Below are 24,303 nucleotides of genomic sequence, written 5' to 3'. Positions count from 1 at the left end.
CGACCAACATGGGGTTTTAAATGAATGATTCATAAATAATTAATTTTGCCACCCATCATCAATGTGGCTACATTGTCACAAAAAAATATTATTATTAGCATGATACCATGTTATCATGAAACATCTTTCATATCATGACATTATACCAAGAACATGGTCAACCAAGGGAATCAAATCCCTATTTTGTTCATTTCCAAACAGCCCTTTAAATGATTTCAAATCTATAAAATTGTAAAAAAAAAAAAAAAAAAAAAAAATCCAAGAACGTTAAACCTGTTAAATATATATTTGTCATGCTGCATATGCATTCATTTATTTTTATGTGATTACTATTGTATACTATACTATTAAATGTTTCAGAGAACCTACTGAATTGTTTTTTATTTTTGAAATTCAATTAAAAAAAATCACACAAGGCAGAACCATTATGGCGCTGGTTGCCTGGGCAACCGCTGGAGCTACTGGGAAAAGGAAATAGCCACTCCAGCTCCGAGATCGCTACGGTATGTGATACATGGCATTTCCTGTCAGTGTAAATAGACAGTCTGCTGACATGGCTTCACTTGCAATCCACGGTTGCCTTTGAGTAAACAAAAGGACATCCAACGAAGCTTTATCCATGAAAGAGCCGTTGTTCACTGCAGATGCATGCTGCGGTGGGTTAACGTGCTGCTGATGTTAGCCAGCTAACATGGACCTTGGATCGATGCTGTACAACAGTTTGAAAGATGTAACGTGGAGTACGACGACACTACCTTTGGATAGACTTGTTAGTGCCTACAGACTACCACAGATCGTGAAGTTGGACAGCGGTAAGATTTGTCCTGAGTTGTATTGGTGTTGTGTGCAGCAGCGGCAGCTGCGCGTGGGCGGTCGCGCTCCTGTGGAATTCCAATAATTAGCCGCTTCGCGCGCTAGGCTAGCGCGAGCCTTCACTCCATGAACACACCGTGCGGAATACCTTTAAACCGTGGGCTTTACTGCCATCGCGTACACAGTCTACATTAAAATGAATGCGTTTTTAGTTGTTCTGAATCAGTTAAAGACCAAACAGCCAAATAAAAGGCGAAAAAGTGAGGCATGGATGTTAGCAGGCTAACTCAAATTAGCCAGAGGCCAGAGAGTTAAATAACAGACTGTATGCAGTCAAACACCGACCTTATAACATTTTATTTTTATCATCTAGTACAAAACTCCTAGATTTTCCGAACTAGACCACAACGTCCGCAAACTCCTCAATTCTGAAACTTTAGGTGCGAGAAATGCTCAATAGATTAAAATGTTATAAACACTAGTGATATAGGTTTAATTGAGTTATTTATGTATCGGCGTTTTATTATAAAGTGCTTAAAACGTGAGCTCTAAGTGCTGTTGTGTGTGTGAGCTGAGCTCAGTGCTGTGTGTAAAGATGGAGGAGGAAGTCATAATATCAGAGGAACTACTAGATCATTATCATTATGGGAACTGGGGCACTATCATTAGACTCACTAACTGAACCCTTATGCGTTCATTGGGTACAACAGACAGAGCTAAAGGCACACAAAAGGAACCCATCTCACCTCTTATATTAGTTTATGTGAATGCTCTACTTACAAGTATTTTATTGTCATTATATAAGTAGAGTAAATTATGATTTTTGCAACGGCTGTTCTTTAGATCCGTTTCATTGTGGACTTTATTATATCCTTAAGCACCACTTTAGCATGCTTCTTTGCTCTGATTTTCAATAGTTTTATTTTGACAACACACACTATTAAGGGCACTGCTCCATACTGATGTCATATTGTGTTCCGCCTCAGGGGAATCGGTGGAAGGGCTCAGAGAAAATGACTACCTCTTGATTCATTCATGCCGGCAGTGGACCACAATTACCGCCCATAGCCTAGAGGAGGGCCATTATGTCATCGGACCGAAAATCGAGATCCCTGTCCATTATGAAGGTAAGCCACTCAGTTGTTGTAGTGCAGCATGTACTGTTTGAAGAAGCACCATTTGTTCTTTCTAACATGCATTTTCCATAAATAAATCAAAGGATATAAAAGTTAGTCTGCTAGGATTCACTGTTTTATTGCTACTCATTAAAACAGAAAGAGCGACGATCAGTGCTATGTATTTCCCATCTGCTTTTAGTTGGGGGTTCATTAGCTAATTGGTCTTTTCATATTGACATTCCTCTGGCTGTGGAGAGGGTCAGTTGGCCACTTAAAGGAAACAAGACCTTCCTTAGAATTTTAAAAACCATGGATTTGGTTCATACAGACCAAGTATGTCTGTCTATTTTCCTACTTCTTTCTCTGTTGCAGTGTTTTTATAAAATTTGGCAAAATATTATTTGGTTTTATTTCAGTTCAAGGAATTAAAAATGAACAGTTATATCCAACTATAAGTTGGAGTTGTTTAATATGCCCAAATTGATATAATGCATTTCTTTGCTTTAAACTGAAATGGCCTGGCAACTTGAAATCCAATTCATTTCAATTTATATATTGTACGTTTTGTTACTGAAACAATGAACACATTGTTGTCATGGTGTTACATAATTGCTCTGTTTTACTGAACGTCACAGGCCAGTTTAAGCTGCTGGAGCAGGACAGGGACATTAAGGAGCCTGTACAGTACTTCAACAGCGTGGAGGAAGTGGCCAAAGCATTCCCTGAGCGAGTTTATGTCATGGAGGAAATAACCTTCAATGTCAAGGTCTGGTTTTGTGCTCACACCAGCCACTGTTTTTGATTTAGACCTTTATCAGAATGGGTCATATCGATTTGCCCTAATTTTAAGATTTGCAGCAGTCAAAGGTCTTCTGTGTGACTAGCATTTTTTTTCCAGTGATGCTTTTGTGTTTCTCCTAGATGGCATCAGGAGAATCCAATGAGGACACAGAAGTTTACAACATCACACTGAGCACTGGGGATGAGCTGACACTAATGGGGCAGGCTGAGATCCTCTATGCCAAAACATCGCGAGAAAAATCCCGTTTCAACACTATCTTCAAGCGCATCGGCAAGCTCAACTCCATCAGTAAGCTTGGCCGTGGAAAGATGCCCTGCCTTATCTGCATGAACCACCGCACCAATGAGAGCATCAGCCTGCCTTTCCAGTGCCGTGGTCGTTTCAGTACCTGCTCCCCACTGGAGCTGCAGATGCAGGAAGGAGAACACACTATTCGCACAATCGTGGAGAAGACCAGGTTACCAGTGAATGTCATGGTGCCCAGCAGCCCGCCACGTAATCCGCATGACCTCCATTTGATCCGCGAAGGCCACCGATATAAGCTAGTCAACATCCAGACTAAGACAGTGGTCGTATGTAGTGCGTTACGTCCAAACAAAATACTGCCAGTGCATTTCCCCTTGCATGTGTCCACAGCACTGCCACGTTTACTGGTGCCTGAAGGGCTGCTTCAAGGAGAAGCCTGGCTGGAGACAGTGGTCCACCGCTGGTTTGCTTACTGCCAGGAGCAGTTCGACATTGACGACTATTCTAGGGCAGTCCGTGATGTGCGGGTGGACTGGATTGAGGACGGCAAGAGCCCGAAAAAAAGTAGCTCCGGAGGAACGGGAAGTGGGAGCGCCATCTGCAACAGCAGTGGAAGTGGGAGCAATGGCTGCCCCTCACACGTGCATTTGCCAAGTTCTCTAAGTTCAGCCCGAGATGAGCTCACACAGTCATTTCATCGCCTTTCTGTCTGTGTCTACGGAAACAATCTTCACGGAAACAGCGAGGTGAATCTTCAGGGTTGCGTTAGCTTATGTGGAGATTGTGTGCCAGCAGAACCAGCGGATGCAGATTATCTGTTCCCTGAGCTGCTGGAGAGTTCTTCAGGCTCCCTTAAACCAGACGTGCCATACGAGGAGCTTTGGTTGGATCAATTTAAGAATTCTGGATCTGTACTAGACCACATTGAGGGTGTCCGGGGAAACTCTACTGTCTCTGGCTGCACGACTGTACTGCCATTCTCTACAGCAGGTCCTACAAGTGCACTGCTTGGCACAGATGCCAATCTACCTCCACCTCCGGTGCCTCCAAAGTCTGAAGCTGTGAGTTCATTTTTACTGCGATGATAATTTGTGAATTGTTCTTTTGAGTCATTTCTTTTGGTTTAGGCAAGGGAAGATTAAATCACAAAAACATGAATAAAAACATTTCTAAAAATCCTTATCCACTAAAACACAAAAGACTGGAAAAGTAATTGCTTGAAAAGAGTGAAAACCCTGAATCTAGGTTTGTAGAACATTTTAAGGTTCTTTGTTTTGTATCACGCTCACAGATAAGGCAAAGTTTATTCTGTGCTTACATAGTGACTTATTTGTGTACTGTTGGTCAATCGCTGAAGGTATATTCCAAGTAGGAACAAAGGTTAAAATTTAAAATGTGTTTTCAAGGCCTTGTTGATACATTTGCACAGTCTGTCTCAGGAAATCTGTATCCATTCACTCCTCTAATAATATAATTGTAATACATACATTTTTCTTAGAGCCATTACAGTTTGTTTTTTCGTCATCTTCGCAGGTAAAGGAGGAGTGCAGATTGTTGAATGCTCCACCGATTCCACCGAGGAGCTCCAAGCAAGCAAGCTCAAGCAGTGCCACAGTGCCATACCCTCCTGCCAAGCCACGTCAGACAGATACCCGCTCCCCAAGCCCAACATTATCCTATTACTCGTCCGGCTTACACAACATGTGAGTTATGCACAGTTTTGATTGACAAATGGACATTAGTTTTTGTGAACTGCACTACTTATGACTGAATGATCCTCTTCTCCCTTCCCTGTTCTCCATCTCTCAATAGAGGTGGAGAGGGCGAATCTCAGAGTGAATCAGATGAGCAGAACCACGCATGTTACCCTTGTAACTGGATCAGACCAGATGTCAGTGAAGGCTCCAAGCCTCTCCCTTGCCTCAAACCCTCGGTAGATGCCTCTTTCTCCCGCCTTTCCTGGCCTAACGATTTCTGCGGCGGTGAGTCATATAAAGGGGAGGACTTCCCATCGCCTCACTGCCGGAGTTACTCTAGTTATCCTCGGAAGAGGACCCCTGGTACTCCTAAGGCTTGTCCCTCAGGCTTGTTAGACTTCGAGAGGCGAGCAAATTGTGAGGGCAGCGCTGTGGCCTCCAAGGCCCAACAGGTTTCCCAGTCTGCCAAGTTTTGCACCAAGTCCACCAGCTATAACATGGAAATGTGCAGAGACAAATACACAGAGGAATGTAACACTAAGCAAAGCCAGTCCTGCCCTATCTTGCCTCCAAGAACCCCTAAATGTAACGATACAAAGAAGGATGCAGAGCCTGCTATTACAGCCAAGGCCGATGTGGACGTCATCGAACTTGAGTCCAAAAGCTGCTTGCTTGAAAGGCCGCATCACGGCACTACAGAAGTATTCTCCATTTCCTGTCCTGTCACTACAGGGTTGTCTTGGCAACCACCAAGTAATCTATCAGGTATCTCCATTGAAGAGGTTTCGAAGTCACTACGGTTCATTGGTTTGTCAGATGATGTTGTCTCTTTGTTTGTGCAAGAAAAAATTGATGGAAATTTGCTCCTGCAGCTAACAGAGGAGATTTTGTCAGAAGACTTTAAGCTAAGCAAACTTCAAGTGAAGAAACTCATGCAGTTTATTAATGGCTGGAGGCCCAAAATGTAAGGCTGAACAAGCAAGTCAGTCTAGAGCAAAACAAATGCAATGTGCCGCAGTGATGCCGCAGCAAATATTGGCCTTCAGTATTGCATTTGACCGTTTTGTATCTCAATGCTATGCAGTCTTGTAATGATTTTAATAGCCATTTTGTTTAATATATACATGTATATAAATCTATATATTGATTGCTTTGTGTATTAACCTGTGCCCATCTCTGTAATCTCTCTGACCTTACGGTACCTGCACAACAGACTTTATTTGCTCAAACCCAAAGCCTTTGAAAAACCTGAAGCTATTCTGACCCAATTGAACTGTGGCCTAAGTTTCTTTTGTTGTTGATCAATAAAGATGATTGACAATTGATTAGGTAATTTATTTTTGCTTTACCATATTAAGAACTAATATTTGCACCCCGTTCAAATTAAATTATCCTTAACCAAGTTGTAACAATGTTGTTAGTGGTCACTGTCACTAGCTCGCTGTAAATTAAAATGCTCCCAGTACCATTATTTTTACCCCAGCGATTAATGAAAGCTGATGTGTAAAACAAAAGTGAAGAGGATGAAGTCTCACACTTTTATATCTGTTCAAACACTTTGGCTTTGTAGGCTCCAGTATGACAAATGACACGTAGAAATGTTTTATTTGATGGCTAGATGCCTTTAATGCAGTGCAATGGGAATTGACAACTGTGCGCTACCGTTTTTTCTTTTACACATCAGGTAAATCTCGTTACATTTTGCAGTATAGCTGAACATTGCTATAAAAGTGTCATTTGACAGTAGCTGTGGTTCTGAAAGCCTTTTCTTCACAGGTTTACAAAATTTAGAAAAATACAAAAACACATCTACCTGGACTTCATTATGCCACCCACTATTTGGTTCAAATCCACGGTTCCCAGCCTACCCACACCCTGCCCAATATATTAGGGTCAGTTGCTTGATCGAGCAAGCAATCTACTTGATCTTCAACACTCAGATCTTTCTCATTGTGCCGAGCTCTTATATTGTGTTGTTCTTCCCCTCGAGCAACAGCCAACATGCCCTTATACTCCGGAGTCTTCTCAAATCCGAGACAAAGCTCTTCACTAGAACATTAACCAATCAACATGGTTAGAAATGTCTTTCTGTATAATATTGGCATTAAAAACTGGCACGTTCTTATTTTGTCCATGAAGAAAACGGTTTTGAAGTCTTTACAACAATTGTAAGAAAAGTAATAATTTAATGCAAGTGGTTGAACTTATTACAAGGCATCATGATATGTTCCCATTGTAAATGTTTAAAACAGAAATCCACAAAAATAAGAGCTAAAGTTTTGTGGTTTGACCTACCTTGTTATAACCAAAGGATTGGCTCCCTCTAGCTTCCGGCGAGCAAAGGTGACCTTCTGTAGAGGGAACCAGTTTATTTCTTTGGTGTCCACACTCTCTGTCCAGGTACCTCCTTTCTTCAGCTGCTTCAGCTCAAAGTTCTGTAACATGAGGAAAAATGGTGATGTCTTTCACAATTATCCTGCCTATTTCATACTGATTCAATAATGTCTAAGCTTGTTATAGACATCAGCTCTTAGGTGGGAAACTAGAAAATGGATAAATGTGAAACAGATTTACAATGAGGACAGATCACTTCGATGATAACATTGAGGGCTATGTGACAATTAGGAAAGCAAGCTATTGTAAATATGCTTTGTGTTCTTCTACCTTCCAGTCCAGTGAAGGCTCCTTTACGAACACATCCATGGTGTTGAGAAGCAGGTCTGGGTCATCTCTGAAGGCTCGCAGTGAGTGTACCATCACACTCTGGATGAGGCCAGACTCGGCCATGGGTCGCATCAAGTTCATAAACTGCCGTGTCAGTCTAAATGGCATCAGTTCAGGCACTGGGAGGAACTACATGTAATACAAGTTATTGTCCTCAGATCTAATTGAACCATCATTAAGTCAAACTGTTAATCAATCTTTTATCTCGAAATTAGTGCTGTGCTTTTATCACCTTACAAAATCACTGTACTTTCAGTCGAACATACTAATGAATACAAGACAAAAAACCCAACCTGTGTGGCTGATCCAAAAGCATGACCGAAGTCGATGCCGATCATGCCGCCCGTCTCTGTGTTGATCATGAAGTTAGAAAGATGCCGATCACCAATGCCCAGAATCCAGTGACTGATGCAGAGCACAGCATGAGAGCTGCTGAAATGGGACCGCAACGAAAGGAAGGCTTCAGGTGTGGTACTCATCCTTAAAAAAGCACGCCTGAAAACAAGCATTCATGGCATCATTAATTGAATTAGGGCAAATACCATTAGTGTTACACTTGATCAATGTATAATGCAGAGATAAATTATGGCATACTTTAACAAGTCATCAGGCACCATCTGCTCAATTTTCCTAAAGTTGTTCACTGTGTCCACACGTTTTGCTTTCCTGTAGTGAATCAAATGTAAATGCATTAAGAACTACTATTATTTATACAAGGACAAGTCATGTTTTAAAGCCATTGTAGAATACTCAGTAACACTGACCCATGACAAGTGGTCAAATGAACTGATGACTTACTTGTACAGTTCAGCATATCGTCTAATGACGTCCACCTTCCCAGCAACTTTGCTGATCCATTCATCATATGAATCATTGGGCCTAAAATACATTAAAACAAAGTACCACTTGATTCACTCGATGCAGAGTACATATTGATTTGCAAGATATGAAGGCAGAAACTTTTTGCTTTATTTGCAGAGGAAAAGGAATAAATATCCACTTCATGATTGTCCTCAGCTCCTGTTCAGTCCTTCTGCTGGAAAGGAAGTCCTTCAGAGTGCAGGTGTTCTCCATCCACTCAATCAGGCCGATCCTGTAAATGTCAGCAGACATTCGTAAACGACGCTTAAAAAACAGTTAAGGTCAGGCCAGAGAGAGAAGTCCATCCTGGTACCTGCTGGTGATGGGAATAACCTGGTAAGTGCGGAGTGCCAGGCTTCGCTGAGAACAGGCAGTGTCCTGACTGAGAATCATGTTCATTACGCCAAAGAGCTGCTCGATGCGCTGGTCCTGCCGCAGGTCCTCCCCGCCCTTCACAAGGAATGGATAATCCCGCTCGTCATCTCCTCGTATGATGATACGCTTTGGCCGTCGAATAGATGTCATAACCTTTACCTACGGTAGAAAAGATGAACTGTACTTCACTGAAAGAATCATTTCAAAATGACACCTAATAAGAAGAAGATTATTCCTCATACCCTTTCATCGAAACCTGTGATCTTCGCATGATATTCAGGCAAAGGCTTTGATTTGCCATCATATTGACCTGTAGAGGGAAGACCAGAACCAGACGACTTCAAAAGACAAACACTTATGCTACATGGAGAACTTTATTAAAGTAATGAGAAACAGACATGATTTACAAAAGTAAAAATAAGAAAGGTTTGAACTAACCTGGTACCTCCAGTTCATTCTTGAGCGTTTCTGCTTTGAAGCTGCTGAGCCAGGGTGAATATTCCTTCATGTTCCCTGGTTCCTTTTGGAAACGTTTCATGTTGGCAGCCATTTGGTCCACCTGCTGAAGGAAATTCTTATCCTTTCGCTTGTCAAACAACTTGGACCCATCAGCGCCAAGCAGCTTCTCCACTTCTCCACGGAATTTCTGCGATAGACAATTTAACAGTAAACCAAAAACATGTATCTATTCATGAAATACAAAGAAACCAGCATGATTAATTACAACAACAAAAACACCACCACCACATCTAATTAATATGACTATAAAATAATAATAATAATAATAATTTGATTATTGATATTACTAAATAAAATATCAAACTAAATAAGAAATTACAACTATAATAATATAGTAATAGTCTTAATTTCAACATTTAAGCATCAAGCTTTTATTTTGGAGGAAAACCACAGGTGCTCTTTTGTTGACAAGATCAGTTTGTAAGCACTTCTTATTACAAGTTTGGGAAAAAAGTTGGCGCATATTGCATTCCCAAATGCCGGTTATAAACGACCCAAACTCAGAGCAGATGCAGAGATAAGTTTGTGCGGAGCAGCATTTACTGCCAGCCGAGCCACTCGGTGATGCTGAAAATATTGGATAATGAGCTGCGTGCATGTAAAAGAAGAGTGCTGCGTTTCACTCTGAAATATGCACCACATCCATTTAATTAAATTGCAGCCTTTGTGATTTGCTATCGCATAAGTACTGTACATAAGTATAAGTACTGTAAATTGTTTGTGAACCTGAATGAATTTTCTTCGGAAAGATCCAAGTTCTGGAGACTTTGAATCGCCAAGCATTCCAGTCATTTCCTCGTACAGCTGCTTCATTTTCTTTTTGTCCATGTCTGGCTTGTCCAGTTGATTCTTCACCTCACCCAACCAGTCCTGCCAAACCATTACTTGAGAATCAAAACTAACACAACAAGCCATAAAAATGTCATGCAAGTTAAAGAGGAAGTGTGTAATTACTGTGCCACTAGAGCAGAGGTTGGGAACCTTTTTTGACCAAAAAGCCATTTTTTTTCATTTTGATTAATGCATTTTTCCAAAAGAGTGAGTGAGTGAGTGAGTGAGTGAGTGAGTGAGAGTGAGTGAGTGAGAGAGAGAGAGTGAGTGAGAGAGAAAGAGAGAGAAAGAGAGAGAGAGAGAAAGAGAGAGAGAGAGAGAGAGAGAGAGAGAGAGAGAGAGAGAGAGAGAGAGAGAGAGAGAGAGAGAGAGAGAGAGAGAGAGAGAGAGAGAGAGAGAGAGAGAGAGGATGCACACAATGCTTACATCTTGGCATTTTGATATATTTCTGTGTTTATTTGGCCGCTTAGGTGCGCAACCGAAGACAAAGGCTACTATGCTTGTCCATGTTGCACTTGGAGCGCGTGCACAGCATCCCGTCAGTAGAATTCAGTTCTCTTTTGCGACTTGTCGCACTTTTAATATTTATTATCAATATAAAGTAGGCTACATCCCGCTCTTTTCTTTCTCATACATTTATACATTTATAGGACATAAATGGTCTCTGCGGCAAAAGCGAAAGTACCAGCGGGTGAAATGTTTCGAAGTGTCTCTTGGCACAGCAAAGCAACAGTTTCAATAAAATTATATATTAAAGTTTATATAGCCTACTTTTACATTTTCGCTGCTGTTCTAAAAATGTTTTTTTGCCATTACCTTAAACAAGCTACGCAGCTGCTTGAATCCGAGTGCAGGAGCTGTAGGTTACCATACAAATATAAGTGGTTAGTTGATTGCGAGGCACTGAACACGCACTTTGGTCCTCCTTTGGTACAACTTAAATATTATTAATATTATAAACTTTTCATTAACTTCGGTAGTTGGCTTTAACTGTAATTGGCTGCTTTTTCTGCAGAGAGTGGATCGCTGTTGATGAGTCAAAATGTTTTATCAATCATTTGTTGGTAAAGGGCGAACCACATGATTTTTGTCAAAGAGCCAGGTTTGTCTCGCGAGCCACAGGTTCCCGACCACTGCACTAGAGGCACCAACTGAAACTGCAACCTAGTTGAGCAGCTTGAATGGGCTTGACATCTCAAAACTGGCTCAACCAATGGCACTTGGAGTTTGGGGCAAGACTCATAGGGAAAAGGACTTTGTACCTTGAAAACCATGTCAGGGTTGGTAAGTTGCTGAAGGGCATCTACAAACTCTTGAATGACGCCACCTTTATCCAGTAATGAATTCAGCCTGGAACACAAACAACACAGTTTTCATGTCTCAGTATTAGGAAGGCATCAAGTCACTGCACAGTCCTTTACATACTTCTCAACAAACTCCCGGTTCCTCTGACCACTCGCAGTCTCCTCAAAGGTGTAGCTCTCACTGCTGATCATGTATGGGTAGACAAGGGCTTGTGGATAACATTCTGCGATCTCCTCTATAACATGCTGAACTGCTGTCGCCTGTGGTTTGTCAAGCAGAGCCATCATTTGACTGATCCAGCCAATCAGCAACCAGCAAGGCACACTAACAACCTAAAAGGACAGAAAAAGAGAAAAGCAGTTTGCTCAAAAATTCATACCTCATGAGGAGATGAATAATGAGGCATTGTTATCAAAATCTTTAGCTTTGCTAAATGTATTACATATTTACAAATGCCATTTTCTGATTCACCAAAGTAGTTGAGTTTCTGTTGGCCATGTTCATTTACATTTACCTTTTGCCTTAAAATATCTAAACTCTAAATATTAATTTAACCATGTAAAAAGATTTTGCTCAGTGGACAGTAAAGTTCTTCTGGACCATCTGTGGTCTCCACTTTGCATCAGTGTTTATTTGCAAAATCCTAAAATCTATGAACTTAGGGCAGCAAATTATCTCGTACCTCTCTGACCATCAGGTCCAGGGTTTCTGCGGGGTACAGTTCTACTAGCTGCAGTAGACGTGGGAACTTGAGCCTGGCCTCATCTGAGTTGAGCTTCAGTGCCTTCAGCGTCATCTTCACTACATGTCCAGGCAAAGACTGCAGCTTAGGACTGATTGCTAGAATCAAACATTAAAGGTGTTGTTAGAAGTACATCAACTTGCACTGTACCTGCATGCATGGAATCACAAAAAGACATTATCAATTCTGTGAGATATTTATGAGAGCAGTTGGGTGCTGTATTGGTCCAGAGCTGTCTTACCCTCTTCTTTCTGTTCGCTCACTCTTAGTCTTCGGTCACAGAAGTTGACCAAGGTCATGTAGGCCTCCACAATACCTTGTGTGTGCACATGCTGCTGGCTGAAGGACTGCTCTTCCTCTTCTGCCTTACGTGCAGCACTTCGCAACAACTCCAGAGCCTGCGTCTGCAGACCCTCTGCCACCTGAGCGAAAAAACAACACCCAAGATCATGATCCGAACTGGGGCGAGAAAAACTAATACCAACAGCTAGAGCACAACAAACACTCATGCAGTCGTCAAAATAATGGCAAAACTATTTTTCCTCTTCTTTTTTTTTTCTAAATGCCATAGGAAAATGACAATGTCATGGTTTACGTAATATTAAAAATGTATTTTTAATAAACCAGTATGTACTAGCATTATTCATTTGTGCACTGACTGAAAGCATAAAAATCTTGATTTCAGACACTACTAAACAAGTAATGATATTTCAAAAATATTTCTTCAAGAGGCAGAAACTTTTTTGTTGTTTCAACTGTTTAAAGGGGTGCAAACCTGCAAGTTTGGGATCAGTAATATATATAATTTTAAAACAAATTAATACTTTTATTCAGCAAGCACACATTAAATGTTACAAATGATTTCCATTTCAAATGAATCTGATATTTTGATCTTTCTATTCATCAAAGTATTCTGATAATAATAAGGGTGTTCACATCACCATGTAATGTGGAAGGGAAAATGATGTATGTAAATGCATACTATTATTTGTTGAAGAAAGGCCTATGTAACATCCTATCTTAGAATAATTTCTAAAGGATCATGTGAAACTGAACACTGGAGTAATGATGCTGAAAATGTAGCTTTGCCATCACAAGAATTTTAAAATATATTAAAATACAAAACGGTTATTATAAATTGTCACATATTGGTTTTTTAAATGAATAAAAAAATAAATTAATGCAGCTTTAGTGTGTAAGAGACTTCTTTCAAAAACATAAAAAAAACTCCCCAAACTTTTGAACGGTAGTGTAATACCTACACCATGGTGCTGCTCCTTGCTTTTTCATATTGAAGACATTCAAAATATACAGCTTCAATGCCAAAAATACATGACCAATTCTACAATAACAATTGGAATCTGTGACTTCAATAAGCAATATATGCCAGAAAGCGATGTCTAAATAACTTATTACCTCTGTGGCAGATGAGGCCATTGAAAGTTGAAGAATCTTCTGTACTTTATCTTCCCCGAGAGTCTCTAGAGAAGAGGGGCTGCGATCTGCAGCGCTGGCCATGAAGTCAAAGGTGGTGCCCAGAAGGATCTTCTGATCACGAAGCATCTGAGCAGAGGAGCCTTCACTCTGTCTCTCACTATCCACTGTAAAATACAGTAATGCGTCTATAATAAACTCGGACTGTGACAAGGGTTGAAATTATGTATATTTTATATGATAAGAGAGGATGATTCATACTTAAAAGTGGAACAGTCTTGAGCAAAGCATTAATCTTTTCAGCAGATCCAAGGCCAGCACTTCTTCTGTGAGTGAAACGGCTGAAGCTGTGGACCCAGCGGAGCAACCAGGCACCGTCAATCTTTGCATCACGGTGAAGTTCCTTCAACAGCTTGGATGCCACCGGAAAGTTATTCTGTCAGCAAAATGAACACATTACATTCTGCTTGTTCTTAATTCTTTTTTGTCTCTTAAGAGCCAAGCTTGAATGACTGATGTTGAAAACAATTAGATCTATTCAGCCCCAAACCCCCCACCCCACAGAAATAAAAAGTAAACTACTAGGCTCCAACACTGATGTTTGAAAACCCTGAGCACCTGTTTCCATGCACTGTTTGCCATTTGGAGTTTCATGTTGAATTTGCAGCTCTTCACCAGCGCTCTGAGTTCCTCTCCACTCGCCTGCTCCGCTCCGTCCACCTCCATGCTGTTTTCAGGTGTGGAAGTCAGCCTCTCTAGAATCTTATCCAAGAAGAAACAACTAAAAAACAAAGATGAAAGCATGGATGGGACATTTTTATATCTCCATGATTAAGCTTTACAGCACTTCAGACTTTTCAAGGTGGTGAACCATTTCTTCACTATAACAGCACTGAGAAATCAGTATTCCCAGTGAGGTGTTGTGAATTAGCAGACTCACCGAGATGTGATGATGTCATCCCAGACATTCATGGGGTCCAGTTTAGCATCCGGATAGCGGCTAGTCCATCGTTTGACCATGAACTTGAGAGAATTCACTGAGACTGAGAGCAACAAGATACAGTGATAATTTAGTCTGCTGAAAACCCACAACATGGTTATAAATCCTTAAGTGTTCACCCGACCTTCCTAAGAATAATTACTCACCCTCTCCAGTGATATAATTCAGGAAGTCCTGGATCTCCGTCAGAGCTTGGACAGACTGTAGCACAGTCAGACGGCTGCGGTTCAGCAGCGGGTCGATACTTGAGTAGTTCTACACGATACCATGTAATGTGGAATTAAAAATTATGTATGTAAATACATACTATTATTTGTTGAAGAAAGGCCTATGTAACGTCCTATCTAAAATACATGTCCTCTGTGAAACAACTCATTGGTTTGTTCGTTTTTTTTATCGAAACTAACCTGCATGAAGACTTGCATGCAGTTGTTGGCATAGTATTTGGCCCTGTCATAGTCCTCTTGAAGGATGTACAGTAGACTCAGTTCCTGACTGTAATGGGTCTCCATGATGATCTTGTGCTCTTCCATCTTCATGGCAGCATCAACAAAGCTGAGCAGATCCTGAGTTCTCTCGCCCAGCTGCAACTGCTTCAACATACTACGCATCATGTGCTGCAGGTATGTTTCCTATTAGAGACATAAAGAGAAGCAATTACTGCAGGATATTATATTATTTTATAATAATATGATGATTAGTTTCTCCTTGTGGTGACACATCCATGACAAAATAGCTGAAATGTAAACTGCTCAAAATGACTTAAAAATCGTACCACATAAAATGACTCTGTCCACATTTTTTCTAGTTTGACGGGTGAGTTGTCATCGATGTTGACTGTGGCACAGTACTGCAGAGATTTCCACTCTGTCAGGTGATTATAGGCTTCCAGCGCAGCAATCTCCCAGAAATCTTTCTCAGTGTTTGTGGGCTCTCCATCATTCCAGTCCTCTTTGTTCAGAGCCTGAATCAAAACAGATAAATGTTCAGATATGCAGAAACAGCACCAGAGGATAAATATCGAATATTCATAAATTACAATTCTCTGTGGGGTTCAGGAATATACCAGTTTGGATGATAACTGTGATATTTAAAAAATAATATAAATTATATAAATATATTGACACTCCAATATAATATAGGTGGTCGTATTGCAACTGAATGCTGGTCCGTCGAAGACGACAGAGTGTGTAGCTACTACTGCCGCACAAAATCATTGGTAACACTTGATTTCGCTTGTCCACTTTAGACATACTACTAACTATAAATAACTTTGCAACTATATGACAACTAACTCTCATTAGAGTATTAGTAGACTCTCTGCTTAATGCCAACGCTTTATTTTGAGAATCCTCCAACAGGCATTCTGCTGAGTGACTATAAGTAACTTTTCAACTACATGTCAACTTATTCTACTAACCTAACTGTCGACATGCAGTTGACATGTAGTTGCAAAGTTACTAATAGTTAGTAGAATGTTTAAAGTGAACCATTGAAATAAAGTATAACCAAATCATTTCAGAGGAGAAAAAAGATGAAAGCCAGACACTTTACTCACACTCAAGAAAAATTAGCTTTCCATTGTGGGAGTTTTTTGGTTGTTACAGACCCCATTCTGCTGTGTGACGATCAAAAAAGTTATTTTTGTACAGTTAGGGTTACAAACTCTTTGTCTCTCAACATTCATATTGTGATTACATTAAAAAATAATTTGACTGATAGAATTATCCCCCCCAAAAAATAGATATTGCGATATTGTTATTGTGAATTCTTTTGGGCACTATATTCATGTAGTGAAAATCTGATATTGTGTCTTATTCTCTAACACAGTGTTTCCCAACCTTTTTTCAGTCATGGCACCCTTTGAAAATGTTCTCCATTTTGTGGCACCCCCTCGCATACGTTACGCTAGGGGTGTAACGGTACAGATTGTTCACAGTTCGGTTTGTATCACGGTTTTAGGTTCACGGTTTCGGCACAGTTCAGTATTTGCTATGTGCAGGGAAAAAAGGACTACTGTCAAATAAAAATAAAGAAAATAATAAGAACAAACAATTTAAATACAAGCAGCAGCACAAATAAATACTACTGAGCAAAGATACTAATAAAAAACTATGCTTTTCAGGTTTTTCAGGTATGTCTAACATTAGTTTTCAGGTACAGAAAATGATAAAAAGTAAAATAACATTGCATATTTGACTGTATAAATTAAAGATTATTCCTATTAAACTTACAAAAGCTAATCAATCAAGAGCAGTGAGTGATGTCCTTGTCTTTTGTTATTTGACATTAAACAGACAGCAGTAAAGGCTACTGCCCTTTTAAGACCTAATGCATGGATATGCGTCATCTTTCTTGACTGTATAAAGTTTACTTAAGGCATATACAGACTATGTCTGCTAGAATACTCATCAAGATGGACATGTTGACATGCTCTTGAAAGGAACAAACTCACACAAAAAGTAAGACTTGAAAGAGAACTCAATATTTGCGCGCTGTGAGACATGTGAGCACTACTACACCCGGGTGATGACGGCGAAAATGACTGGTCATTTTCGAACATACGGCAGCACTCGCATGCATTGAACAAAGTTTACAAAGAGAGAATTTATTCGAAAAATTTTAACAAAAAAAAATATTTGAAGGACTTTTACACGGCACCCCTGCTCTCGTCAGACGGCACTCTGGCACCCCGGTTGGGAAACACTGCTCTAACAGATATTTAAAACCGATTTAAGCAAACGTGCATATTCTGAATCTGATTATGTTCCCATAGTGTATTTGTAACCAAGAACACAATACCTCATTATAGAGCTTCACGGCTTCAGCATAATCAGTCTTTGCCTCTGCTTGCAGGGCCGTGAATGTTATTTTCTTTGTACCAATCTTGCCGCTAAAGATTCCCCTAACTACATCATAATCTCCCAAAGACCTGTAAAGTCTACAGAGGAATATGAATTAGAACTTATGTACATGGTGAATGCTTTGAACATTTATGAGGGAATTTTGATCGTACTTGGCGAGGTGGATCCATCTTTCTGTGTCAGGTGGCAGCTCTCGTTTGCCTCGAGCTCGTTTCGAGGGAGGTTCTTCTGATGTTCCAGTGCCATGAAGCAAACTCTCCTCCAGTAACAAGATGCCCATGGGCTGCTGCAGACTGGCAAGACAGCTGGCACTGACAAGAGCCGGCTCAACACCAAGCAGGGCCTTATGATGATAACTCATATCCTGTAACACAATGTATAAAATGTTTGCATACAGGCAAATAATACAATTAACAAGCCCAACTGTCTTATTTCAAGATTTGTAATATTCAAGCTCTGTTCAGCTCTAGTGAGCTGCCTTACTGTCTACTGCCTCACTAGCTTATAAACAGAGCCATTGTGTCTCATCTCTTATCACAAGTGTGTACACACCTGCACACAAGAAATGAAAGGGGGGAAGTAGACAGTGCTCATGTTGAGAAAGGAGTTCAGGGTCTGCACTAATTCCTTCAAAATGCTGCTTGTTTCTTTACTAGGCTTGGATTTCTCCATTTCAACCAGCACCCCAGCAAACAGTGAGCTGAACAGCTGCTTCGCTAGTGTGGCATCCCTCTGTAAAACAAATGTAAACAAAAACTTGGATTCTGCTATCTATTTTTTTATATTTAGTATATTATTTTCAAACACATGTTGACGACACAGTTAAAATAGTCCTGAATCACAGTGAACCTGTGCCAGAGCCTGTAGTGGGGCGATGAGGCTGCTGTGCTGAATCTGAATATCAGGAAGATCTCCAACTCTATAGCTGCGGTACAGCGTGACCTGAGCATCCTGACGGATCTTCAGATCTGCTCTTCTCTTCTGTACATCACAGAAAAGAGAATTTAATAATAAAAACATTTTTAAAAAATGCAAACGTCTATCTATGAAAAAGATCTACCTTTTCTGTTCTTTGGGACTGAATTTCTTTCTTGGCGAATCTGTTGCTCTCCTTTTCTTTATCCTTTAGAAATCTCCTCCTGAGCCTCAGAATGTCTGCGCGCCGCTCCCGCTCAGCTGTTTGAAAACCAACCAACACAGAGTTTCACTGCTGTAGAAGTCTCTAATGCTTAAAGGGTTAGTTCACCCAAAAATTTAAATTAGCTCATGATTTATTCACCCCTCAAGTCATCCTAGGTGTATATGACATTCTTCTTTCAGACGAATACAATCGGAGTTATATTAAAAATGTCCAGGCTCTTCCAAGCTTTATAATGGCAGTGAATAATGGCAGTGTTGGGTCATTTTTGAAGTCCATAAAAGTGCATCTATCCATCATATAACTGCTCCACATGGCTCCGGGGGGTTAATAAAGGCCTTCTAAAGCGAAGTGGCACGTTTGTGTAAGAAGAATGTCCATATTAAAAACTTTATAAACTAATATAACTAGCTTCCGGTGGTCAGAGGTACGCAAGTGAAAGAGTAACCCTTGAACCCTTGACGCATGCGTATTGACGAACACAGAAGCGCAGAGGATAGAGCAAAAAACAAAACACCGGTCATGAATTAGAAGTCTAAAACAAGAATTTTTAAAGAGAAATGGTGGAGGATTTCGATATAAGAGAAAAGGGGCTTCAGTTTGTTGCACAGCACTATCCACGAGAGTTGTCAAAGCTTGTGATGCTCCTGTACATTGCATCCGGGGTTACTCTTAAGTCGACTTGCGTACCGCTGACTGCAAGATATTTTAGTCTTTAAATTTTAAATATGGATATTTTTCTTACACAAACGCGCCACTTCGCTTCAGAAGGCCTTTATTAAGCCTTTATTGATGGATAGATGCACTTTTATGGACTTCAAAAATGCCCTAACAATTCACTGCCATTATAAAGCTTGGAAGAGCCAGGACATTTTTAATATAACTCCGATTGTATACATCTGAAAGAAGAATATCATATACACCTAGGATGGCTTGAGGGTTAGTAAATCATGGGCTAATTTTCATTTTTGGGTGAACTAACCCTTTAATGCTAGTCAAGTCCAACCTTTAATCATAGGGAATTGTCAGAAATCAAAAGTATTCATGCACTGTCCTTATCTTTAGTGACTGACCTGCACTTCGACTGTCTGTCTCATCACTGGCAGTTGTGAGGCGTCTAGAGCCAAACCCTGCACCCACGGCTCTCCAGGCAGCTTGGGGGCGCTCTGATCTCTTTTTATCAAACACCAAGAGTGACGATAAAGAATCGGATGAAAGGGAATAATCAGCCAGTGTGTCCACACTGCTCCCGGTTAACCAGTTATATGCTGAACGGCGCCCTGAAAGAACAGTTGTTTATTATTACACAGAAAGATATGGTGAATTGTCATTACTTATCCTTCAATACATTTCCCCTCATATCTTTCCTACAGATCTTAGTCTGCGGTTAAAAAAATCAACACTATGGGTGCTTCTCAATATCCCTCCTCGTTTCCTCGTTCCTCCATCCTCCATTCTGACCCGGAAACCGACCGAGCTCAGCCATCTTGTAGGACATCTCAACTCTCTAATTGCACTGAAGGATGCAAGGATCGAGGAGTGAGGAGGCTTCCTGAGGAGTCATGAGCGAGAATACACAGTCTTATCTGTGCGGAAGTGTTTTGTCGACTAAACGTGACGCACGTATAAATGATCCTCCCCCTTCACATCTTGCCACGGTTGATTAATTATTATTTTTATTGTTTAGGCTACATGTACTGAAGTAGGACAGTTGCAGAATTATATCAAAGCACAAGAAAATTAAAGAAAATTAAACAAACTGTAATACTACACAACAAATAAAAAGCAGTTAATAATTGGGAATAATTAAATGTGGTATTTTGTGGCGGTTGAAACTATTACAATATAAATGATTATCCCTAATGTTCAAGCTAAATCCAGCGGTGTAGAGTCATCATTAATTGACGAAGCTTTGAAGTGATGCTAAAGGGAGCAAGGATATATAATTTAACTTGATTCAATACCTCCATCCTCACATCTTTTCCTTGTGCCCTTCCCTGATGGGGTGGAGCGAAGACGCGAGGAAAGGAAACAAGGATGCACAAATAAGAATTGAGAAGCACCCTATATAAGTGAAAGAAATAAAACTCATTTTATATTTCATGAGGTACCTGCACCAGGAGCCAGGGTCTGAGAAAACTCCAGGGACGTCTGTGTGGCTCTGATCTGACCCTTTATTGTGGCTGCCTGGCTTCCTGCAGCCTCTGGGCCCTGAGTGCCAGGGCCCTGGGTGGCTTGAGTCTCCATAAACATCGGCGTGAGGACTGTACTCCGCAAACGCCAGTTAGAGTCTATTGTGTAGTCCTGGAATAGATTAGTAGAACAGAAAGCACCAAAATTATGGTCTGCAAAAACAACTTTCATTTGAATTAATCAAATATTAGGTATGATTTAAAAAGTCACGGAAAATAAACAGCATGTAGATATGATTTTTGCAATGCTGTAATAAATAACAGTTTTTACCTGGAACTTGCACTCAGAGAGCGGGAACTCAAACATATTGCGTGTGAAGTCAGGGCTGTGACTGGTCATCTCGAGTAGCAGGTCAGTGGCCAGACTAAGGAACTGTTCTTCAATTCGGGATGAATACAGTGACTTCAGCATGACAAGCATGCGCTCCAGAGTGTCTGGAGGTAAACGGCTCTCATGACTCCAGAAATTGCGCACATAAAGCCTTAAAGAGAAATCACATAGGGATATAAGAAATTACCTTAGGGTTTTGTGTTATTATTGATTGTGAGAAGATTCAAGTGCACAAATGCTAATGCTTTTGTTGTTCAAAAGTGTGAAAAAGTTAAGTTGAATTAAAATGTTCAAAGCAAGCGTTTGGTCTGCTTACTGTAAGCCATGGTTCTCATCTGTCAGCCCCTGGAGGAGACTCTCCCGAGCTGTACTGAGCACTTCAACAGAGGTGCTGTCTTCCCTGCTCTCAGAATCACTGCAAACACACCATTATTATACGTACACTACTGTTAAAAATTCGGGGTTACTGTGAGTACGATAAAAAAAAAAAAAAAATTACTGATTTATTTATTCAGCACAAATGCACTAAATTGATCAAAAGTAACAGTAAAGATATTTAGAATTTGTTTAATATTTCAAATAAATGCTGTTATTTTGAACTTTCTATTCATCAAAGAATCGTGTAAAAATGTATCACAGTTTCCACAAAAATATTAAGCAGTTATCGGTTTCCAACACTGATAATAAGAAATATTTCTTAAACACCAAATCAGCATATTAGAAGGTATCATGTGACACTGAAGACTGGAGTAATGATGCTGAAAATTCAGCTTTGCCATGACAGAAAACTAATTTAAGATATTTTTATATTTAAAACTATTATTTTAAATTATTTTAATATGCATTTCACAATTTAACAGTTTTACTGTATTTTTTATCAAATTGATGTGGCCTTGGTGATTAAAAATAAATCTTACCGACCCCAAACTCTTGAATGGTAGAGTACATTTAATTTATGATGAAACAATAAATGCAAAACACATTCATTTGTAAAACTGAAAACCTCTCTCAAAGGATCTAATGGGAACTGTAGAGAGAGGAAATTAATAACAAAAGTCCATTGTGTGAGATGAATGGACTGGATGAAGTCAGTTACCTATAGTTGTCCTGAATCCACATCAAGATGTCATACATTCTCTCTCTGCAGACAGGAGAAGGGTAAGACACAAATGCTGTGACAGTTCCCAAAATCTCCTTTAGCTCTTCTGGCTTCAGTAATGCCAGGATCTTATGTATGATGTCCAGACAAACACGCTGTCTGGCTTCATCTCTGAAAGACACAGCATGTGATATGAACTAGAATATTTCACTATCAAAGGCATAAAACCTGTAATAACACAAGTAAAACAATGGAGAAGTGAGCTACTGCAGTATCAACTGACTTGTGGCTCATGATCTGTGTGATGCCTTTGGTCTTGAGGTGCAGGTAGATATCAGGAATGACATCAGCACGACTCAGCACACATTCAAGGCAGTGTGTCTTCAACATGCCATGCAACTTTGGCAGCAAATAAAAAACAGGGTTTACGAATCTGTGGAATATAAAAACATCAACATTATTTACAGACATATGCTTTAGCGTTTTTCAGGATAAGACTTGATAGATAAAAACTTGAATCTCACCGATCCACCAAAGGTGGGAAGTGTTTGGACACTTTGCTTAGACAAACAATAAATTTGTCATCCACCTCCTTCTTCCTCAAATCCATGAGCTTTGTAATAGTGATATTCAATAAGGGCCCTTCGTTTTGCTACGAAAAACACAAAAAAACAATAGTTGGTAAGTTTACTGGACACTACAGTATCTAAAGACAACCTTCATACTCACAACAATACATTAAACAAAAACTAAATAACCCAGCTGACAAATGTGATATAGTTTGGCAGGAACAAAGTGCCACAGTACATTTTCTCGCTCAGTCATGTAGGTTAGGATTAACCCAATGATCTCAGCAGCTGCCGAGTACACCTCCTTATATCTGATGAACGATAAGTTGTTGGCCAGTGACTGAAAGTATCTGTGTAAAAAATTGTGACAGAACAACATTGGTTTTCATTCAAATGTATAATTTCACAAAAAAAAATGTAAAATCACATTTATATGAGAAAATGTATACAAATAAAAAAAAGAATACAATTAAAAAAGTGCTTACCTGTCATGCTCAATGCCACATGCAGCATCATAAGGAGGAAGACTATTGGCCATTACAATACCTAAAAGCTGTATTCCAACAGAGTTATCCTTGCTGTTGGGATCTGTTCCAGCAAACCGTTCATATATCAAACTATAGGAGGAAAGGGGAAAAAATATTTAGGATTTGCAATCTATCCATTCATGCATGGTCATTTAGCCTGGCACCACAAAAATCTAAGTCTGCAATCTCAGCAACTCTCAATTTGAAATATTTTCACTACATTTACAAACTACTAGTAATAAATAAAGTATATTGAGACATTCAAAAATAACTTTAAATCTGCACTTTTTAATTTTCTAAAAGATGATATAATGATAGAAATATATTAAATGCTTCAGCTCTCATAATAGTTCATTACCATACAGTTTGTCATAATTGGTGCCCTTCAATGCAATTTATTACGAACCATAAAAAAAAACATAACAAATTGGGAAAAAAGCAATCTAAAATAATAGTTTTCTAACTCGTAGGGTATTGTGAGGCAGTCCTTCCAGCATTCCACGACTGTGCGGATAATCTCCAGATTGTGTCGGAAAACAGCCCGCTTGGTGTGGAAACAGTTTTTAACCAGAAACCCAAGGAGCCTATTGGCCAAAACTTCATCTCTTGTGCTACCCTAAATGGTGAGAGAGATAAGGGAAAGAGACAAATTAGATAAAAAAGTATGCAACACTCCTACATAATTTTTATACATGGTTTTCTTTGCCAAAAAAAGTACACACAGAGACAGATTGGAAGTTAATACGAGAGTAAAAAACACTTACTTTTGGTGTGGTTACACTGGCCCATGAGAGGACAGTCACCACAATGTCCACTACCATGAAGTGAATGCCCTCTCCTCCATTGCTACTGGAAACCACCAGCTGCACCAGTGGGCCCAGCCAATGCTTCGCATATGGACGAAATATCTGGACATGAAGATGTACAATAAAAGCAATACATATACAACATATCAATAAATCTAGAGATATGAAAGTGCTGAAGCAGTACCTCTTCAGTATTGATGATAAGTTTGGCTATGAAGAGTCTAATGTTCAGAGGGGTGGATGGATTGTCCAGCTTCCCCTGCAGGAACTTCATCCAAGGAGGAAGAACACTAGGTGTTGCACCCTAAAA

General features: G+C 39.9%; 2 protein-coding genes across 2 annotated transcripts in view; one reads left to right on the top strand and one right to left on the bottom strand.

The window, feature by feature from the left end:
- The first annotated feature begins 409 nt into the window (after positions 1-409).
- On the top strand, positions 410-6,145 carry garem (GRB2 associated, regulator of MAPK1). The gene is made up of 6 exons (XM_079810888.1): positions 410-812; positions 1,800-1,940; positions 2,567-2,697; positions 2,853-4,040; positions 4,513-4,682; positions 4,792-6,145. The coding sequence occupies exons 1-6, from the start codon at positions 692-694 to the stop codon at positions 5,642-5,644; spliced, it is 2,604 nt and encodes an 867-aa protein (XP_079667014.1). The 5' UTR covers positions 410-691; the 3' UTR covers positions 5,645-6,145.
- A 136-nt stretch (positions 6,146-6,281) lies between these two features.
- prkdc (protein kinase, DNA-activated, catalytic subunit) overlaps positions 6,282-24,303 on the bottom strand; it is a gene marked incomplete at its 5' end in the record, with an annotated part of 37,773 nt that continues 19,751 nt past the window's right edge. The window contains 39 exons of the mRNA XM_079810690.1: positions 6,282-6,725; positions 6,972-7,111; positions 7,341-7,529; positions 7,694-7,895; positions 7,995-8,066; positions 8,199-8,279; positions 8,401-8,493; positions 8,575-8,795; positions 8,879-8,946; positions 9,075-9,282; positions 9,882-10,025; positions 11,249-11,336; positions 11,412-11,623; positions 11,974-12,131; positions 12,275-12,455; positions 13,450-13,634; positions 13,729-13,903; positions 14,086-14,248; positions 14,408-14,510; positions 14,614-14,722; positions 14,875-15,099; positions 15,243-15,431; positions 17,270-17,408; positions 17,484-17,695; positions 17,884-18,063; positions 18,181-18,312; positions 18,392-18,507; positions 19,543-19,749; positions 20,581-20,773; positions 20,933-21,143; positions 21,309-21,407; positions 22,089-22,262; positions 22,375-22,524; positions 22,616-22,743; positions 22,899-23,010; positions 23,146-23,277; positions 23,652-23,803; positions 23,952-24,095; positions 24,178-24,297. Coding sequence (XP_079666816.1) covers positions 6,521-6,725; positions 6,972-7,111; positions 7,341-7,529; positions 7,694-7,895; positions 7,995-8,066; positions 8,199-8,279; positions 8,401-8,493; positions 8,575-8,795; positions 8,879-8,946; positions 9,075-9,282; positions 9,882-10,025; positions 11,249-11,336; positions 11,412-11,623; positions 11,974-12,131; positions 12,275-12,455; positions 13,450-13,634; positions 13,729-13,903; positions 14,086-14,248; positions 14,408-14,510; positions 14,614-14,722; positions 14,875-15,099; positions 15,243-15,431; positions 17,270-17,408; positions 17,484-17,695; positions 17,884-18,063; positions 18,181-18,312; positions 18,392-18,507; positions 19,543-19,749; positions 20,581-20,773; positions 20,933-21,143; positions 21,309-21,407; positions 22,089-22,262; positions 22,375-22,524; positions 22,616-22,743; positions 22,899-23,010; positions 23,146-23,277; positions 23,652-23,803; positions 23,952-24,095; positions 24,178-24,297 — 6,012 coding nt within the window. The 3' untranslated portion in view covers positions 6,282-6,520. The remainder of the gene's footprint in view (positions 6,726-6,971; positions 7,112-7,340; positions 7,530-7,693; positions 7,896-7,994; positions 8,067-8,198; positions 8,280-8,400; positions 8,494-8,574; positions 8,796-8,878; positions 8,947-9,074; positions 9,283-9,881; positions 10,026-11,248; positions 11,337-11,411; positions 11,624-11,973; positions 12,132-12,274; positions 12,456-13,449; positions 13,635-13,728; positions 13,904-14,085; positions 14,249-14,407; positions 14,511-14,613; positions 14,723-14,874; positions 15,100-15,242; positions 15,432-17,269; positions 17,409-17,483; positions 17,696-17,883; positions 18,064-18,180; positions 18,313-18,391; positions 18,508-19,542; positions 19,750-20,580; positions 20,774-20,932; positions 21,144-21,308; positions 21,408-22,088; positions 22,263-22,374; positions 22,525-22,615; positions 22,744-22,898; positions 23,011-23,145; positions 23,278-23,651; positions 23,804-23,951; positions 24,096-24,177; positions 24,298-24,303) is intronic.

This window comes from Gobio gobio (assembly GCF_949357685.1).
Source record: "Gobio gobio genome assembly, chromosome: 2".
In the NCBI taxonomy this organism is placed as follows: domain Eukaryota; kingdom Metazoa; phylum Chordata; class Actinopteri; order Cypriniformes; family Gobionidae; genus Gobio; species Gobio gobio.
Note: the sequence above shows the minus strand (reverse complement) of the source record. Positions and strands in the feature narration are given on the sequence as shown.

Excerpts from the sequence above, each read along its gene's own strand:
- garem (XM_079810888.1), top strand. The coding sequence starts at position 692 with ATGGACCTTGGATCGATGCTGTACAACAGTTTGAAAGATGTAACGTGG. Across the intron at positions 2,698-2,852 it reads AAATAACCTTCAATGTCAAG|ATGGCATCAGGAGAATCCAA; the intron begins GTCTGGTTTTGT and ends TGTTTCTCCTAG. Across the intron at positions 4,041-4,512 it reads TGCCTCCAAAGTCTGAAGCT|GTAAAGGAGGAGTGCAGATT; the intron begins GTGAGTTCATTT and ends TCATCTTCGCAG.